Source organism: Chaetodon auriga, chromosome 24 (genome assembly GCF_051107435.1).
Source record: "Chaetodon auriga isolate fChaAug3 chromosome 24, fChaAug3.hap1, whole genome shotgun sequence".
Classification (NCBI taxonomy): Eukaryota; Metazoa; Chordata; class Actinopteri; order Chaetodontiformes; family Chaetodontidae; genus Chaetodon; species Chaetodon auriga.
In genome coordinates this window covers 13,915,845-13,934,902 of record NC_135097.1, presented here as the reverse complement: position 1 = coordinate 13,934,902, position 19,058 = coordinate 13,915,845, and the positions used below count along the sequence as shown (strand labels likewise).

Sequence of the window (19,058 nt, the reverse complement as noted above, 5' to 3'; positions counted from 1 at the left end):
TTCAGCTACCTGCTTCTCTCAGTTTGAATCTGTATCTAAAACTCTTCTGCTTGAGGTCTGTACTCTAGCGGCCAGATTCACGGTCAAAGCCAGGTATAAGAGGTTTGATGAGTGCTCGAAGTCCTTCCACCAGACAGATGAAAGCTTTTTCTCTGAGAGGATGTCATCTCTGCCTCTCCAGGATATGGACCATTAAGCGCAGACTGCAGCATTTACATTCATTGATGCACCTCAGATGGGCTGAAAGAGGGACTTCTGGACAAGAGGGAGGCTTCTTCATGAGTCTCTGGATGAAAAGATGGCCACTACAGGAGTTTCCACATTGTGGCACAAAACCACTGTACTGATAATACAGTTTTACCTGCTGACATTGATAGAAAATCATCTGTGTTGAGAGTCAGAGGACATATCCTCAGTCAGATTGGAAACCAGTGTGGTTATGTACTTGGATGATGACCTGGAAGAATGATAGCAGGAAGAAGTGAAGGATTCCCGGAGAGAGAAATCATCGATTCAAAACATTGAGTGCAATGTGAAGCAGGAGAAAAAAGGTGCCTTTGCTTTTTTCAAACTCAGAGTATTCTTCTCTGTATTTGTTTAATATTATTAATTTCAAATAATGTTTCAGGTTTTGAAATTAACCCCCCCCCCCCCCAAAAAAAAAAAAAAAAACAACCTGCAGAAAAACCTGCATATTTTCAGGAGAAGAAATATTTTTATTGAAAGGGTAAATAAAGTTTTTATATTCCTCTCTTTTTGGTTTTGCTGTACCAGATTTGTTACACCTTCTTCCTGCTGCAGTGGAAAAGGTAATGAATGTAAAATCAAGTGGCAGTATATCTCAAGTCAAGTCAATTCTAGAGCTTGATTAGCTGGGGGTTCGTAAGGTAGGGGAATGACTAGGGGTCTTAATAGAATAGTGATTATAATGACCTCTTATTGTCAGCAGCTGAAAGTTGATTAGACATGATTTGTCCTGTCATTTGTTGGGTTGTCAGGCTGATGCATCCATAGGCACTCACCTACCTGCTGTTGTCAATAATATCTATTCTGAACCTTTCTCTTCTACATTCTTTGTTATGCCCACTTTCAACAGCTGTGTCAAGCATTTCTGCAAGATCCATCACATTTTCCCCCATTCATACCGAATCTGGGGTTCCACAATTGTGAGTATTCGTGTCCTGTGCAGTTTTCTCCCATGACCTCTGGCCTCTCATGTGTGCTTCTCACAGCTGTCTCCTCGCAACAGTCCTTGCCCATATGTGGTCTTCTTGGTGTTGCATTCCTGGTGCTTTACCATACCCTTACCTAATTTTGCCAGCACAGATTTATACTTCTTTATTTCTTTGGTATTTTGCTGCAATACCATTAGACAAAATGACAGCACGTCCCAATGAGAATAAACTACATCATTAATACATGGTGGAGTTTTTCTTTTTCCGCCCCGAATATGGTTATTTCTAGCATGTGATGTAACTTCTGCGTGATACATAATATGTGTAGTAACTTCCCTCTAGTGCTGTTTACACAATGGCTGGTGGTCCCCACTCATCAATGAGTGGGCAAAATTAGATATTGGAACCAGTCAATTCGAGTAAAATTATAATTGACACGGAATGTAACCAATGTAATATGTTAGGATGCGACTCTGTAGATTTGATTGGTCACGCTTAGGGACCAACCCTTCTTTACTAAACCAATTAAAGAAAGCTAGTATTGATTGCTAATTTCTTTGACCAATCATAAGTCTGGGTTTTCTAATAGGTGGGTCTTTGGCGTGGAGGGGTGGGGTGTTCGAGGTCATTCAGTCCCTCTCTGATTCACTCTGTCGGCGTGTGTTTGTGGGGACGGGTAGTTGGAGTAAGGAGTCGCCGGGCGGTAGTACATCCCAAACGCTTTTTGAGAAAGAAACGCCGCTGAAAATCGCACCACTGAATGAAGAAACCACCCCCGGTGACTACTTCTGGGAAAATACTTAACGCAACGACTGCGCCACACGCACAACCAACAAACGCAACCAGGCTACCAAATGCTAGCCAGCTAGCATCCCTGAAAACTGACGGGATCAAGGTGTTGATAGCTAGCCTCCCAGCTAATTATCCATCAGCTAGCATCCTCCAGTCGTAGCATCATTAGCTTGCTTTTCCTTCTCGCGCACGTCGAGACTTAGCCATTGCTCGTGGCGGTGCCTTTCAGCTCGCGAGCACCAAATCCTACATTCGGTCAAAAACAGACAACTGAGCTCCCTAAGTAGCTGCTGCTGGAGACAGCGTCTGCGTTGCATTAGTTGACACCATCACACCCATCTCCCCAACCCCTTCTCCACTGCCCCTCTCCCTCCACCCGAAACACTGGAAATCCACAAGCGGCCGGATAGCGGCGAAGGGCCGGCGAAGCTGGGGGTGGTAACGTTACCGGACCCACAGGGAGTCGTAACGGCTACAGACAAGCTCAGCTGTGGGGATCTACCGACAAGTATGGACGGGCTGGCCGTGGAAGTTCGCGGCTCGAATGGGGCCTTCTACAAGGTAACCTGGTCACAGTCGTAGTTTCTGGTTGTCCCAGTTAAAAGTTTGGTGTGAGAAAAACTTAGGTTTCGTACTTCTGAGCCCAGCCCTACATTGTAATTGCTTGAGAAATGAAAGCTTTGGTCCAGTTCTAACGAACAGGAATGGTGTTGCGTTCCATTAGGGTTGGCCATTGTAGGGTGGGTAGCTAGCACAAGCTAGCTATTACGCTAAGTACACTTGTCATCACCATGTATGGCCTATATTTGGTCGTTTTTACCAAATGTCTGTATGAATACATGCTGTGCCATTGGAAACAGATTCCCGCAGTTTTGTAATGAGATACAGGGTTTCGAGTATCGTACTGCTTTGTCTCGAAATTTGGGATGTAAGCATTAAGAGCTGAAGCGAGCTGCTAATCAGACAGCTGTTTTGCAGTTCCTGCGTACAAGTATGATGAGATGCTACATCAAAGCTCACATACTTCATATTTGTTTTCTTGCCCAACCCACGTTCTAGCTGCGCTACTGAATCTTGAATCTCATGTTTGCTGCTCCGAGAAGGAAGAACTATGATGTTGCTTTCTGTTTCAATTCTGTCTCATTTTCAGCAGAAAGTGTACTTTTCGTGTCCAGACACATGGCTTCAAGACTTTGTGGCTGCTGTGTCATTGTGTGTTGTCAAACATCAGATCAGGATTTAACTTTGTGACTTCAAAATGAATTTTACACATTCATTTTATTAAAAGACATCTTAAATGTCAATGTTTTTATTAGGCAGTCACACAGATTTCGGTCTTAGAGAATATTGTAGGTTCTGACATAATTTGGGATTTCATGTAATTTTGTTTTAAAACTTGTTGCAGGTAATCCCATCCTGAGGAGAACATGATGGTTGGGGAATGTCAAATAACATCATTCATCCTCTCCCTGGTTTTTAGTCTTAATCCTTTGCGATATCTCTAATTTTTATTGCTCTTAGTTTGAACAGCTTTCTCCATGTGCTCTTCTTCTCTTTTCTTACTTCGAGTGTTCAGCTGGTCAACCGGCCACATGGTGGTTTAGCGATGAGCCTATATTTACTCTCCTCATGCTGCTTCACCTGTTGTTCTGTTTTACAGGGTGACAGTTTGGCTCTGGCATGAATGAACGCTTTCCACTCATCTCCATTACGTCCATCATCTCACGGCTCTCATTTTATGGATGAGATGGACACTTAACTGTGTTTGTGACATTCTAAATGTCATATTTTGGTAGATATGGTGTCCTTGATGGGATAAAGCGGGGTAAAAAGCGTTCCTGCTTTTTTCCTGTTGTGATTGACACAGAAGGTAAAAGGATTTAGCTCTTTGAATGCACCTCATTCACCTTGGTGTCAGTGTGAGTCAGTTCGTTGTTTCCTTTTAACTGTGAATCAGAATCATTTTTCTGAACCTGTCAGGACAATACAGCACCTGTCAGGAAAATGCAATTGTCCTGTTTATAGTCTGCATCTCTCTCTTGCAGCAAGCACATACCAGGGAAGCTGTCAGTTTTTATATTCAGTTAATTGTGACTGATTTTCCACATTAGCTTTTTCTTTTATGTTGCGATATCTTTCAAAGATCTAATATTTTGCATATGTATTGTTATTGTATCATAAGCAGGCCAATCAGATGATGAAGCATGATTGCAATGGCTGCTCATGTGGAAAAGACACTACCCCAGCTACCTCTTTTTTTTGAGAGTGGAAGGTTGCAAACCTGGCTTCTCTGGTCTGAAAGATCTTGATCACCACATGGACTTGCACGTGGCTGCTGGCTTGAGGATGAAGCAACGTCATTATGGAGCTGTCTGTGGCTCCTCTGTGCCCCCACCTTTCCATCAGTAATGTCATACTAGAAGAAGGGCTTGCCTGCCCTTCGACCTGGTAGTTCTTGGTGGAAGCAGTACTTAAGCTGACATAACATGCACATACAGCTGTCTCCTAATGTGACCTTTAGAAATTGAAGGATGGGCACTTTTTCAGTCAGACCTATTGTTATTGCTGGATTCTTCTCCAGAAGTTAGCTAACTCTAGTGCCACTGGGACCCTGCGGGCTGAGAGGCAGTCTGTAATCGTTTGTGTCAATACAGAGGCAAGTTTCAACCGTTAATCAGGACCATGTCAGACAGGAGTTGGTGAGCATTGATAATCACAGTTGTAGTCAGGTTGGACTGCTCAAAGGGTGTTAAGGGATGCAAAAGTACGTATACAAAGGCAGCACTGTACCAGCAGGTGAATGCAAGCCCCAGTTCCCGACCCCCACGCATGCTTGCAAGTGAAGATACTCCCTTACTTCTCTGTCCCATATACAGTAGTGTTACACAGAGAGACATGCCACACCCACCGCTTTTCTACCGCCTTGTCATTGGGGGGCATTGAGGGGGCGTGTTGGCCAAAGTTTAGGGCTGCTGTGACAGATTTGTGGATGGTCATGATGGACAAGAAATGTGTTGAAGTGATCCCTCGTAATAGTTGTCTCTGGCCTTTTGCATAATCTGTCCATATGTGCTAGACTGAGTGCGTGAGCCTACCTTCCCCACACATGTGCCCCATGAATATGCCTCCATTGAAACTGTAGTAGTCCAACTCGCAAACAAATGGAGACCTCGTGCGTGCGTGCGTTCATGCTCGTGTGTGTATGTGTGTATGTGTGTGTATGTGTGTGTGTGTGTGTGTGTGTGTGTGTGTGTATGTGTGTGTGTGTGATTTCCAGGCTGTCTGTGCTGTCAGGAGGAGTCAGTGTTCTTTGTCACTGTATCCAGCACAGAATTCACAGCCAGAGAATTGTGTCAGTGATGTGATGTCTTGGCTTCCAAACAGCCCTTGATGCTCTTTTTCAGAAATGGTCACAGTGTTGGTCTAGCATGGCTTACAAGTGGGCTGTCTACGTTGTTTACATGCAAAGTCAAATGCTCGCAGCCCCTCCCCTCATCACTGTCTCTGTCTCGTGCATTTGTGGGAATAAAATTATTTCTCCTTTTCTTTAGGGTTACATCAAAGATGTCCACGAAGACTCACTCACAATTGTTTTTGAAAACAAGTAAGTGTGCTCTTTCTGGTAACCTCGTCCATATGGCTTCTTTATGACCATACATAGGGAAATTAAGGTTGAACTGTTGTAACAGAGAGTTACAACAGCTGCTCCAGGCTAGCACTTTACCCAGACATTCGAAATTGTCCTCTTCTGCACCTGTGCTTGGCTTGCAGCTGTTCGTACGTGTCTCTAAGAGTTTTTTACCTCCTGTTCTGACCCTCCTGCCCTTGCTATCCTGATAGCATGCCTTCCTATACTCCTAGCCCCACTTACTGTCCCTTTCACCTCCCCACCCCTCTGGTCCCTCTTTATCTACTTGGCTCAGAGTGTAGAGCAGGGTGCCCCTAAAAATAGTGAGCCAAGGTATGCAGGGTGGGAGGGGTGGCAATATGGTGGCCTGTGCCATTTTTGGGATTGTTCATACCCCCGCCCACCTGCCCCATTCTCCTTTTACTTTCCCTGAGCACGGGGTGAATGAATAAACCACCTTTTTGGTCTGTAATCATAGTACTATGACTATTAAATGAAAATTCCTTTTAAATGTAGTATTCAAAATGAGCTTGAGAGTTTTTCTTTGGACATCAATACTGAATGAACATAGATATGAGCCAGTTTCCATTTTATGTGTCCAGTGTAATAATCTCAGGATTCACCTCTGAAACTAATTTACTGAACTTTACGATGCTCTGTTGAGCTATTTTCAAGTTCTTGTTCAATATAAAAGGACATCATACAATGAACGTAGTCAGTCACTGTCCAGACACAGTTCCTCAAACCTCCTCATTAAACTTAATGAGCCATTTTAATTTTAATTTTCATTATGCCTGTTAATGTGCTGTACAGCAGTTAGTGGGAAATACACCCATGTCATGGCAATGCCAATATGACATGAGAGAAAAAGAGCTGGAGCTCGGCTGCTTGAGCAATGTTAACATTATTCAATTGTGTTACATGTGATTGTTGATGAGCTGACATGTTTGTGTTGCGCCTCTTTCTTTTTTCTCGCCCTAGCTGGCAGCCAGAGAGACAGTTGCCCTTCAGCGACGTGCGGTTGCCTACTCCAACCGACTACAACAAGGATATTGGTGAAGGAGAGGAGGTGGAGGTAAGGCCCTGTGCCTTTGCATTTCTCTGTTTCTGCTCATCCACCTGAATTTTCACTAACCACAAGTCTCAAGGCCTTAGTGTCTTTGCATTTCATCACTTGCATCATTCTTGCCTTGTATTGACTTTTGACTGACATTTTCAGGACATCCATATGGCCTCTAAATGATGAAGACACTTTAAATGAATCTACATTTAAAATATTTGTGTTACTGTAAATCATCCAGAACAGCTTCAGTCATAAATTGTAACAAGTCTTTGTTTCACAACATCCTGTATCATCCTTGAAATATCCAGTCATGTTAACTCACATATTTAGCATTTTCCTGATATCAAACAATACTGCTTAGTTGCACAGTATGCATCCTGTGTGCTTTACTGGAAGCTAGACAGTGGATTGCTAGGATTACATTCATGGAATGGCATAGGTCTGTCGTGCTGTTGTTGTCATGTCTCACTTTCCACCACAAACTGTTTGAAGCACAGTTAATGGATGTAATAGTTGTAGTTTTTTGTCTCTGACTCAGCTGTCGACCACTATGTGTCCTCTTACAGGTTTACTCCAGGGCCAACGAACAGGAACCATGTGGCTGGTGGCTTGCCCGGGTCAGAATGATAAAGGGAGAGGTAAGTTTTTGTGAAGAAACAATCAACATTATCTTCCAGAAATTAGATTTTTTTCAAAAAATTGTAAGGGATAAAAAGCAATTTACAGATTGTGTGCAAAAGCAGAAGAGTGACCAGGAAAAAAACAAAAACTCATGACATCCACAGTACTTTGGAGACATGTTTTACCTAAATGGCATTTTCAGATCCCCTGTCCACTTCTGCATTTCTCCAGTAATTTAAATATAGTCACACAACAATAAATTACAAAGAAAACATGGCGTTTTGTCATCTTCTTGTGCACAAAAATACATTTTAAAACAACCAGTTTTCTTTTGCTCCTGTCTAACTTGCCTGATATGCACAGAGCTTCGGATGCAGCGTAAACACCAATGCCCAGAAGGAATTGTTAGATCCTTAGATTTTCTTGCTGGGGCTTACATTTCCTGGAGCTATTTAGTCAAAAAAGAACTAATATTGAGAAGACGATACCTTGTGTTAGAGGTAAGATCCATCTTGGCTTCTTTTTTCTGTATCTCAGTATTTAATGATCAGTAATGGAGGCAAAGCAATCGTCTTTCACTTTGCTCCGGTGTTCTGTTGTATTGCCAGTAACTGTTTATTGAGCCCTGAGTACAGCTGTACGTAGAGCGAATACAGGCCTGTGGTAAGATAACTATTGTTGGGTAATGAGCTCAAAGAGTGAGTATGTCCTGATGTGGTCTGACATTGTGTCTTCATATTATATTTCTCATACACCCTGTGCGTTTTCTTTGCACTGACTTGTTGTGCCCAAATGGATTTGCATCAAACTCAGTCTGTCAGGCACAGTTGGCTTATTTCTTTTTTCCTTTTTTTTAATTCTCTGATCATTTTAACCAGGACTGGCTCTTAGTTACCGGCATAAGCTGCAGGTTGAATAGTGGGTCAGTGGGATATGGAAAGGACAGCTTCGTAGTGCTACTGTGCCAGGGGAGTTGCTGCTGGTGTAGTGCTGTTATTTGGAGCGGTCTGATAAGAGCCTGCGGGAATGTCTAGCATTGACTGATGGCTTTAATTCTGTCCTTTGGGCATGTGTGCAGTGATCATCTCACTGCCTCACTCTCTCATGATCCCCCCTTTTTCTTTCTTGACATTTTTTTCATTGTTCAGAAACTGTCATAGAGCACTGCATGGGATTGTTTTATTCATCTTGGTCCTGCTGGATTTCTGAGCATTACCGCCTGATCCCACAATGTGGTTGTTCCAGACCGCCCGTTCTCACCCGCAGCAGAGTTTAAACTACCCCCTCCCATCAGATTTGCTTTGGTCCCACAGGATCCCAATCCCATTTCAGTCCTGAAATACACACCTGTCAGTATTAATGTTGCAAAAGTAAGTTCTCTACATTATCCCCCTCTGTAGTTTAAACTACACGCATTTATTTTTTGTAGATCATTTGGCTAAATGATTGTCCTGTTTGGTCATTATGAGCCACCGTACCTTGTGTTTGTGTCCATGGCAACGCCAATCAGTGTAATCAGTGTGCTCGGGTTCCATCTAGTTCATAGTCATGTAAGAGTGCTTAATATCCGATCCGTTCACGTGGTCCCAGGGGTTATCTCCAGTCAGTCACTGACTCACACATAATGGAACAAATTTCTACAATTTACATCCTGTGAGAATCTTGACTGCTTGATCCTCCCCCCGCAGCAAAGTTTAAACTGCCCCCATCCTGCGAGATTTGCAGTGGGACAGGATACCAGCCCCAATTCAGTCCTCTACTACGAAAGGAGTAGTTAAGCTTCATGGAATAAATTAATTGATGAATTTTTACATCAAGTATAATTTCTCAGTTTGAGAGTGACATCTAGAATTTTTATTTTGACAGCTAATTCAGAATTGTTATATACGTTGAATACAGCATAAGTTGCATTATTATAAATCTGTCTCTCTTGTGCTGTTTTCAGTTCTATGTGATTGAATACGCGGCATGCGACGCCACATACAACGAGATCGTCACATCAGAGCGCATCAGGCCCCTCAACCCCAACAGCCCTTCCTCTCGAAACTCCTTCCACAAGGTCCCCATTCCTGTCCCAGAAGACCTGAGGGACATGTGAGTGTCTTAACATTGTCAAATTTACGTCCTGTTGATGCGTTTACTTGAATTAACATCAGCATTGTGTCGATCTTAAGACCTGGACACTGGGCAATAAAACACGTACATGCTGAATTGAGATTTTCTTATCTATATGAATGGACGCTTTTACATGTCTAGACACCTTTCTTTGAATGTTTAATTGTTCCATCACAATTCATCTCAGTCAGCAGTGATGTTATAGACGGCCACTGCTGCCAAATGAATAAACAGGGCTGACTCTCCCGTGGATTGTTTTCTTATCGACAGCTGTGCAAATGACAACATTCACAAAGACTTCAGGAAAGCTATCGGAGCCAACTGCATCTTCTACAGTGCCCAAACACACGAACTCATTGTGCTGGTTAGTACTCAGAATACACACTTCAGCTGGTCCTCAAGTGAATGGCCTTGTTACATATCCACAGACAAGGAAATAATACAAAGAAACATAATGGCCCTCACATAAAAATCTGAAAGTTTTAATTAACTGCATGTCAGGGATTTTCTGGGTCTTCCCAAGATATGGTTAGGTGTGAAGTGGTTTTTTTTCTTTTTTCTTAGACAAAACAAATACATTCACAAAATAATGAATCCATATTTTACCATTTTTGTCAGTCCTCATTATAGACTCCTCTTATTACGTGCTCATTTTCACAAACAGTTGTTGATAAATTATAGCTTAATCCCTCCTTTGTTTTCTTCACAGTCCACAAATGAAACCACAGTAAAGCGTGCAACTCTTCTGAGTGACATGCATTTCCGCAGCATCCGTACCAAGCTTATGCTAATGTCCCGCAACGAAGAAGCCACCAAGCATTTGGAGGTAACACCCTGTCAAATACACTTAATTGCGCCTGTCCATGTAAATATTTGTCATTGACAAATTAGATGTCCTATCCAACTGTTTCAGTTTTACACATTTGCACCTAAACGTCTCCTCGTATGTGTTTCCCCTCCCAGACAAGTAAGCAACTAGCGTCAGCATACCAGGAGGAGGTGAAGGTCAGGGAGGACCTGATGGGCCTCGCCATTGGCTCCCATGGTGCCAACATCCAACAGGCAAGGAAGGTGCCTGGTGTCACAGCTATCGAACTGGAGGAGGAAAGCTGCACATTCAGGATCTATGGAGAGGTACGCCGCCAATGAGCTTGTATGCCATCACATGTCCCAGCTGTGTCAGTTCTTGTCCCATTTGTCTGTCACACATCTTGTCCCATATACTGTAGCGTAATTTGGTCTAATGTTTGTGTTGTGTTACAGACCCCAGAGGCAGTAAAACAGGCTAGAGAGTACCTTGAGTTCAAAGAAGACTACTTTCAGGTACCCAGGAACCTTGTAGGTGAGTGAGCTGTATAACATTTCTCAGGGAGCTCATGTTGTTGGTGACAGCATCCCACTTCATCACCATAGCATGTTCATATATACTCTCTCATTATCATGACATTCTTTGAACCTTCTTTTTTTTTCTTCTGCCTTTCTTGTGCAGGAAAAGTCATCGGCAAGAGCGGTAAGGTCATCCAGGAGATTGTGGACAAGTCGGGTGTGGTCCGTGTCAGGATTGAAGGAGACAACGACAAAAAACTTCCCCGGGAGGAGGTAGGCAGGCAGGGGGCAGGCAGGGACGACACTGCCAGCAGCAAAGAGGTGAATGGACCGTTCGGCTTGTCTCCCAGTCCCCTATAACCCAGCCCCTGTCCCCCGTCCCCAAAAGCAAAGCTACTTAATTGCAGCAGTGTAGACGCCCCATGTGCTGTCTGCTTTGACAATGTTTCATCACTTTCAATACACACAACATATGTCAGTTATGTTGCGCATGTGTGGGCACTTATCTGTCTGTTCTCTCTGATGTCTGTGAGTGTGCTTCATGTGTGTTTTTTGTTTTTAAAGCGTAACAATCCTTCCAGAAATGGTCTGTAATTTACCACTTAAAATTTGATTATGAAGCTGTTTCCGAGTCAATGGTGTCTCGCCAACAATGAGACTCGGTATTCAAAGTGACGATACTCAACTCTCTATCTGTCTCCCGCCTCTTTGTGTTTTATCAGGGCATGGTTCCCTTCGTGTTTGTGGGAACTAAAGAGAACATCAGCAATGCACAGGCCCTGCTGGAGTACCATGTGTCCTATCTCCAGGTTAGTCAATCCTCTGTGTTCACCAACAGATGGCGGCACTCACCTTTTCTCTGTTCCTGTCACTCAAAAAACTTCTGGTAGAGCCTGGCCTGTGTGCTTACAGCAATTGTCTTCTGTTTTTACTCTGAATTTGAATCCATAAATGCGTTGCTACTCAGAATATCTGGACACGTAGAGGAGACATGTTTCTTAGAAACACAGTTCCTTTACGTAACATGTGGGGTAGGGCACAGGGTGCTGTTGGGAAGTTTGGGCGTAAGTGTGGGGTCATTTCATATTGGTCACCTGTCTCCCTCCTGTCCAGAACCACATGAGGAAAGCTGCTGAGAGCACCTCATTTTGCCCTTACCTCATGTGCTTTTATAAATAGCTCCTCTCTCTGGGATGGGGTGAAGGGTACGCTGGAGTTTAGATTACCAGCTATCTGGACCCTCAGCTTCCAAAAATAAAGCCCCCCCCCTCCTGCCTCACTTCCTTCACGCCTCCCTCGAGGTTCAGCTGTTGTTGGTGGAGGCAGCTGTCACGCTGTGAAGTGAGACCCCATCCTCCAAATCACCCGCCACTACACCACTATAGAAACTGCTGTCATTGCACTGCTGCCATTAGAAGGCAATGCCCACCCCCCTCGTCTATGAAGAAGGCATATGTGACTTAGCCGGGAAAAAGAAAAAAAAAAAGAAAGAAAGAAATTTTGATATTCACAAAAGATAGTTTTCTTTTTTTAAAGATGTCATTAAAATATTAGCAAACTCATCATCTAATACCTTTTAACTTTAACCCAGATGTAACATTGTGTTTGTAGAGTGCTGTCAGTGAGAGCGTTGGTTGTCACAGGGGTGGCATGTTGGTCAGGGGGATCCCCAGTAAAATGATGTCACATGGTTGGAGAATTGTGCTCATTTTAGATACTACTTGACAACGCCTGCTTTTCCCATTTTAGGCTGCCTGAGGCGAATCTTAAGAACCAAATGGCCTTATCTGACTAATACAGTTTTGCATCCGCGAATGACATTCACTTTGTGATTCAGGGCACACCCAGAAAATTTCGACTGTGTTCTGCCAATTGGACGACACTGCTTTTGCCTAATTTTAAATTTGACTGTGGTTTGGAGAAGACTGGAGTCTACAGAGATAGCAGTGGGGTTATGGTTATGTTGATAGATTCAGCTGCTCATCCTAACCTCAGTCACTACAAACTCATACTTAAACTCAACCAGTCACCCATTTGTCAGAAATTGGTGGGCGTTTCAGCAGAAATTGGTGTTCTGTCTAAATGTTTAGGGGATTTTTGGGGGTCGGCCCACAGCCGATCTGGTTGGAACGCTGAACTTTACGCATTACTGCCACTCAGTGGTAGAGTGATGGACTTGATAGAAACCCATCCCAGCCCAGGCCCACAGCAGATGTTTTAAGACCATGGCTTGATCCCAGCTTACTGCAGCAGAACTTGTGTGTGACATTTTGTAGGCTGAATAAATGTGTGTTTAGTGAAACAATTGCAGTCAATAACACTCCACCAAATTAAAAGTCAGCAACAGAATCTGTGATTGCTCTGAGTTGAAAGCGTTGTAATATCGCAGTTGACTTTTTTTTTTTACAGATTTAATAATTGTCCTTTTAACTATTCTTGTATTTTTTATTTTACCTATTAGATAGTATTAAGTCATTGTTATTCTTTTTTTGTGCCTACACATGTGGATCATCTGATTTAAGTAGCAGCATGCGTGTTTTGTTTGGAGTTAAACCCGCTAATGCCTGTTGGTCAGATACTCTGCATACGATGGTTGCACTTACAATGTTTTTGGCAGGTGGTATTATTTTGTCAGAGAGCAAGGGGCCCAGGCTTGTCATGTTAAACGGCTCGGGGACCTTATGTTTCACTTACTTGTTGGGTTATAAAACATTTCACTGGGTTATTGATGCCATTAATGACTCACTTTGATAACGTGTATTCTTTAAGGCTGTTTATGTAGGCGCGTTTTGCTTTTCCATTCATACTCACAGATTTTTTAGACTTGTTCATATGCACTATTATTTCCCATACACTCCCAAACATTTCAATAAACCACAAGGAACAAGCTATGCAGTGCACACCATCTACAGCTGTCTCCCCATCCCTGTAGGAAGTGGAGCAGTTGCGCCTAGAGCGTCTCCAGATTGACGAGCAGCTCCGCCAGATCGGGGTTGGGTACCGTGCACCTCCTAGTCGAAGCGGCGGCCCTGGTGTTGACCGAGAGAAAGGCTACTTGACGGATGACAGCAGCAACTCACTCCACACCTCTCGTACCTATGGGGGCCGCGGCAGAGGGCGCAGGGCCTCCAACAGCCAGTACTCTGGATATGGTGAGAATGAACGAGCTGAAACACAATTGAGAATTCTGCCATTTAAAAATTCATATACTCATGTGTGTTTCTCCTTTTTTTTTTTTTTTTTGTTACATTACTTTTGACTGCTTGATCCAGGCACAAACTCTGAACTGTCCAATGCTTCTGAGTCAGAGGATGTTAACGAACGAGACCAGCGGCCCCGTGGCATAGGTGGCGATGAGAGAGGCTCCCGGAGGGGCGGCAGGGGCCGAGGCTCGAACTCAGCACGAGGCCGTGGAGGGCCAGGGTCCAAACCTTCCAACTCCATCAGCTCAGGTAATTAAAGACCAGGTTCAGATTACCAGCAGATAAGGGCTTATACCTAGTAGTAGTCATTGCACCAGCCATCACAGTATTCAGATTGTGGGTTTAGAGTCCCAGAGCCTGTTTCATTCATGTGTACCAGTCTGCCAGTAAGTTGATAATTCGAGCAATACTGTGATTTGAAAGTTTCTTAAAATTTGGATACTGGTGATGAATGAATTTTGATGAGATTTCATGTGACCGTACAATAATAAGATGAGAAATAGAGTATGGTGTTGCTAAGCAGGTCTTCCAGGAAGCAGCACTTTGTTTGAGGTGTGTTCCTCTTACATGAAGTAAGAAGAGCCCACCTGAGAGTCAGAGGGAGATTAGTTGAAGAATGTACATTGGCAGTATTTATGTTAGAAGTAGGGCAAATAAAGAAGAGAGACAATTAGGCACATGTAAATACAATACTAATTTTCTGTTGCTTATCCAGTGCTGAGGGACCCAGACAGTAACCCATACTCCCTGCTGGAGGGTGAGGGAGAGCTGGCCGACGCAGACCTCAGTGAAGGCATGGGAGGAGACCGTCGCAGACGCTCCCGACGCCGCCGCAATGACCAGGAGCCCAGCGTGATGGATGCTGCCGCAGAGTCTGACAGCCAGGGCGGCCCCAGCGAGAACGGGCTGGGTGAGACCTTCAGTGTTGTTTTCTCGTCATCGTTGCACAACCATTGGTGAAAACAGAAATTGCTAGATAAGTTTCAAAAGCAACTGTGACATTATCAGAGAGTGAAATCCATATTTTCTCCTTCGTTAGATGAGGAGGCCCGACCTCAGCGCCGCAACCGAAGTCGCCGTCGTCGCAACCGTGGCAACCGCCCAGAAGGAGGTTCAACCAGCCGTGACAGACAGCCAGGTGAGAATGGTGAGTCACCATGTTGTGTAAGTCAAGTTTCCTCCTCCAGGAACCATCAGTATATAACAGCAGGACATTTTGTATCTGTATCTTCACTGTATGTTGCCCCCAGCAGTTGCTCTAGCTAACAGATTTCAATGTTCACAGTGACTGTTGCTGATTACATATCCCGTGCTGAGTCCCAGAGCAGACAGAACCTGCCCCAGAAAGAAAATCATGCTGGCCCCGCACCCAAGGTACAGGCACAAACACACACATTGACCTCTGCTTAGTTTTTTTCACATAAAGATTGTTGGATCATTCTCACCTTTTACTGCATTTTGTACCCGCAGGAGAACGGGACCAGCGCCCAGATGCCTGAGCGAACGCCCTCCAAGCGTTCCCCAAGCAAAGGCATGTCCTCGCCCAGCGAGACCCTGACCTTGGTTAACGGAGTCTCGTAAAGAGATGGCCCTGCCCCTCGCGAACCCAAGTCTAGAGCAAGACTCCATGGCAAACTCTGTCCCTGCTTGCATTAACTTAAACCTTAAACAGATGAGTGAAAAAGTACCTGACAAAATACCTGAATTCATACTATGAGAGTGAAAAACTACAAAAAAACGACAAACGCATCTACTTAAAAACACACGTTAACGGTGTATGCTATCCTATCTATCAGTACTTAGTGCTTATTTAAAAAAAAAACAACTAGCTTGCCAAAAAAGAGCTGGTGGATATGACTTGATTTTTAAAAATACTGAAATACGAGAAACAGGACGAGACTTTTTTTGTTTTGTTTTTGAAACGGTTGTCTTTATTTGTGTCTTTTTTTGTTCTGTTAATTTTGTTCATTGTTTATCACTGGTTTGGACTTGGCGGTCGCTCTCTCAACCAAAACAGACGCTTCTCTTAACAGTGTTAAAGTTCAGACAAGAGAGATGTAAGCTGTAGGGAGTGGCGTACGAGCAGACAGTCCAATAGCTTACGTGACGCGACGTTCGCACACTGTACCTGGGAATGGACACAGTCAGACAGATTGGAATATTGATAGACATTGTGCCTTGAATTTGAAAAAAACAACAAAAAAAAAAAATAAAAAAACATGAGTTTTTCCATTAAGTTTGTTTTTGTTTCCCGAGAGGAAGAAAAGAGGGGGAGGTTTTCTTCCAGGGTTTTTAAACACTTTGTTTTTGGTTCCAAGAAGAGAACAGACCTGAGAGAAAGTGATGAGTGAAAAGAGGATCCAGAAAAGGAGGGAGTGGCTGGCCAACGTGAAGACAAAGTCTGGTGCCAAACACGAAATTCAAGGCGCTTGTCCTCATTCCGAGTAGAATGGACAGCGTCGGGGTCGGTGCGTGCGTGTACGCGCATATGTGTGTGTTTGTGTGTGCACAGTTGAGAGATTTGGCAACCACAAAACGAAACCGGGAGGGGTGAGGTCACAAAACGCAATGCAGCCCTGGGTGGAACGCACAGTGAGGCATCTCTATTTATCAGCGGCCCTGGGGGCAGGGGCGGGAGGGGGGTCAGGTGATGCATCACCTCCTCCTCTCACCTGTTGTAGGTCCTTCGAGGGTCCAGGATGGCACCCATACAGCCTTCTAAACAGGACAGGCTGAGACCAGACAGACGGCAGACTTGAACTATAGATTTAGACTATAAGAGAACTATACCGTGCCTCTTTCTCTTGTGTCGGAGGGGGCGGCGGTGCTAGCTTCCAGCCACACTAGTGTCTTGATAAACCACTGCAGCGCACAGCTCCGGATGCACACAAGGGTGACCACCTTTCTGGGACAGGTGCTGCTGGTGGCGGAGGGCCTGGAGACTGCGGACTGTGAGATTGGGACAGCTTCAAATGACATGAGAGCCACATGACACACAGGCCCACGCTTACAGGTACACACACACACACGATAGGCATACACAGCAGGCGCGTGTAAGTCGACGTGGTCGCCCACGGGGCGCACAGTAGAGGACCGCAACAGAAACCTGTAAACGAAGTGTCTGTCTTGTACCTGACAGTTTGGGATAGCAAATGGAGTAAGAGAGGGACTCAAAACCTCAGTGGCTCTCTGCTCATGTTGTTACTGTTGTCTTGGTTACCGCTCTCAAGTTTTTTTTGTTGCTATTTCCACATCTTAGAAAATATGAAATAAAAAATTGAAGTGAAATCAACCTCTTCTCTGGAGACGAACTTTGATTTCTCTTGTCTTGTGAGTTTGCAGTCTATTTTTCTAACTTGCATGGCATTTAGTGAACGAGTAGTAGGTGGTGCCTGTCCTGTGCATGAGGGAAGGGTGTCAATTAATCTGACTTACAAAGCCATTGTTCCATTCACTAGAATTGCTGCTAATGTACACATTGAATGTCCAACTAACGTAGAAACTCTACCTTGAAAAGAGAGAAACTATTTGTGACTTTAAAAAGAAAAAAGAAAAAAAAAAAAAAACACGTCCCACCCCTGCTCACCTGCCCAGATTGTCTCCGTTTCTGTTGGTGGATGCGAGTCGGGAAGGGACCCTTTTTCCTTCCCTCACAAGTTTCAGAGTCTCACAGAGTATTCAATTCAAAAGGGCAACATTGTGCATGACAAGCAAGCGTCCACATGACCAAAGGTTTTGACAGACAGATGAATGGGAGTGCGGTTGAATCGAGATGACCCAGATGCTGCTCTTACACATGTCTGCTCACCTGTATGTTGTGTTTTTAAAGAATGAACGAGCACTTGAGTATTTGTACCTTGGTTCAGTTGCATGTGTGTGAGTGGAGGACGAAGCCCTACCTGGTATGTTTGCGTTTACCTTTATACCTCATTGTGTGAGTACTGTATTTCCTTATGTATCTGTATCCCTCACGTCCTGTTGGAAGACTGCTGGCTGCTGTGCGTGTGCGTGCGTGCGTGCGTGTGCGTGTGTGTGTGTGTGTTTGCGTGCGTCTGCGTGGATGCTGGTTGTACAGTCAACTCCACTCTGTCAGATTTTGTCTCTGGTTTTCTCACTCATGTTCTGATGGCAATAAAGGACTTTTCATTGTTTGGTATACAATTTCTCTGAACAGTGTTCTTTTTAATATACAACCAAACTCACACAGCAGCCAGCTTTTCGAAGGGTTAATGTAATTAAAGCACTCTGTAATATACATTATATCGCTGTCATTTAAGCCACTCAGAATGCCTTGGTTGCACAAACAAAAGGAAGATGTAACTACATCACTCGTGTTAAATTTGTCTCAAGCTATTTTAAGCAATCCTAATTTTGAGTTTATGGACGCATCAGTGAAGTCCAGCCATTGTCATTTTTAGCATTTAGTGGTGCTTTGCTTTATACAATTGTAGGTGTGAATAGTTCTTGGCAAAAATATGTTTTTTCATCTTCTGTGCTGTTGAATACACACACATTTCCGTTTACACCGTCAGCCTGTGCTGTTACACTCTGCTTTTGATATGAATCAGGTACTTTACACAGAAGAGTGACTCAGCACATTTTTGTTGTGATCTGACTGTTTCTGGACCCACAGAGACACCGGATATTGTGCGTCTCTGTCTTTTTTGTGAGTGTGTCAAACTGTAAATGATATGGCACGCCTGTCAAGAGAGTTAACCCACGTTTGGACTTCATTTATACAAACTGAAGTTACATCTTTGCCAGAGTAACAAAATAGACTCATTTACAGGCAAAAGTAATAAAGGTATATTCTAAGATTTGTCAGCATTTGGGAGATACTGAACTAAAGCAGAAAAATGTTTTAAATGATTTGTTCTGATGAGAGCAAACTTGTGCCATATTAAATCCTGTGTTTGATGTAAAATAAACACACCACATAATAAAAAGAAAGATATCATCCTCCACATGCAGCCTGGTGGGTGCAGCGTCATGCTGTGAGGACGCCTGTGAAGACAGAGGGTACATGAATGCAGCAACATACTGGGAAGTCTTGGAGGAGAGTGACACAGGAATGGCTTCAAAACGACAACCATCCCAGTCCCCATGAAACATGACAGCTTGAGAAGCTCTGCACT

General features: G+C 43.9%; 1 protein-coding gene across 4 annotated transcripts; it reads left to right on the top strand.

The window, feature by feature from the left end:
* Nucleotides 1–1,817: 1,817 nt before the first annotated feature.
* fxr2 (FMR1 autosomal homolog 2) lies at nt 1,818–17,215 on the top strand. Of its 4 annotated transcripts, none has more exons than XM_076724788.1 (17): nt 1,818–2,528; nt 5,519–5,571; nt 6,577–6,670; nt 7,225–7,296; nt 9,225–9,373; nt 9,665–9,758; nt 10,104–10,220; nt 10,358–10,528; nt 10,658–10,736; nt 10,884–10,993; nt 11,443–11,529; nt 13,653–13,872; nt 13,993–14,172; nt 14,639–14,833; nt 14,963–15,070; nt 15,209–15,297; nt 15,394–17,215. In XM_076724788.1, exons 1-17 carry the CDS (start codon nt 2,478–2,480, stop codon nt 15,502–15,504), a joined length of 1,980 nt encoding a protein of 659 aa, XP_076580903.1. In that variant the 5' UTR covers nt 1,818–2,477; the 3' UTR covers nt 15,505–17,215. The 4 variants fall into 4 exon arrangements, with proteins under 4 accessions (XP_076580903.1, XP_076580904.1, XP_076580902.1 ...); XM_076724789.1 differs by having other exon boundaries at nt 1,823–2,528; nt 14,963–15,061; XM_076724787.1 differs by having other exon boundaries at nt 1,823–2,528; nt 10,884–11,041; nt 14,963–15,061.
* The last annotated feature ends 1,843 nt before the right edge of the window (nt 17,216–19,058 follow it).

Coding starts and splice junctions, on each gene's coding strand:
- fxr2 (XM_076724786.1), top strand. CDS start 2,478: ATGGACGGGCTGGCCGTGGAAGTTCGCGGCTCGAATGGGGCCTTCTAC. Junction 5,572..6,576: donor ACAATTGTTTTTGAAAACAA/GTAAGTGTGCTC, acceptor TTCTCGCCCTAG/CTGGCAGCCAGAGAGACAGT. Junction 10,529..10,657: donor CATTCAGGATCTATGGAGAG/GTACGCCGCCAA, acceptor GTTGTGTTACAG/ACCCCAGAGGCAGTAAAACA.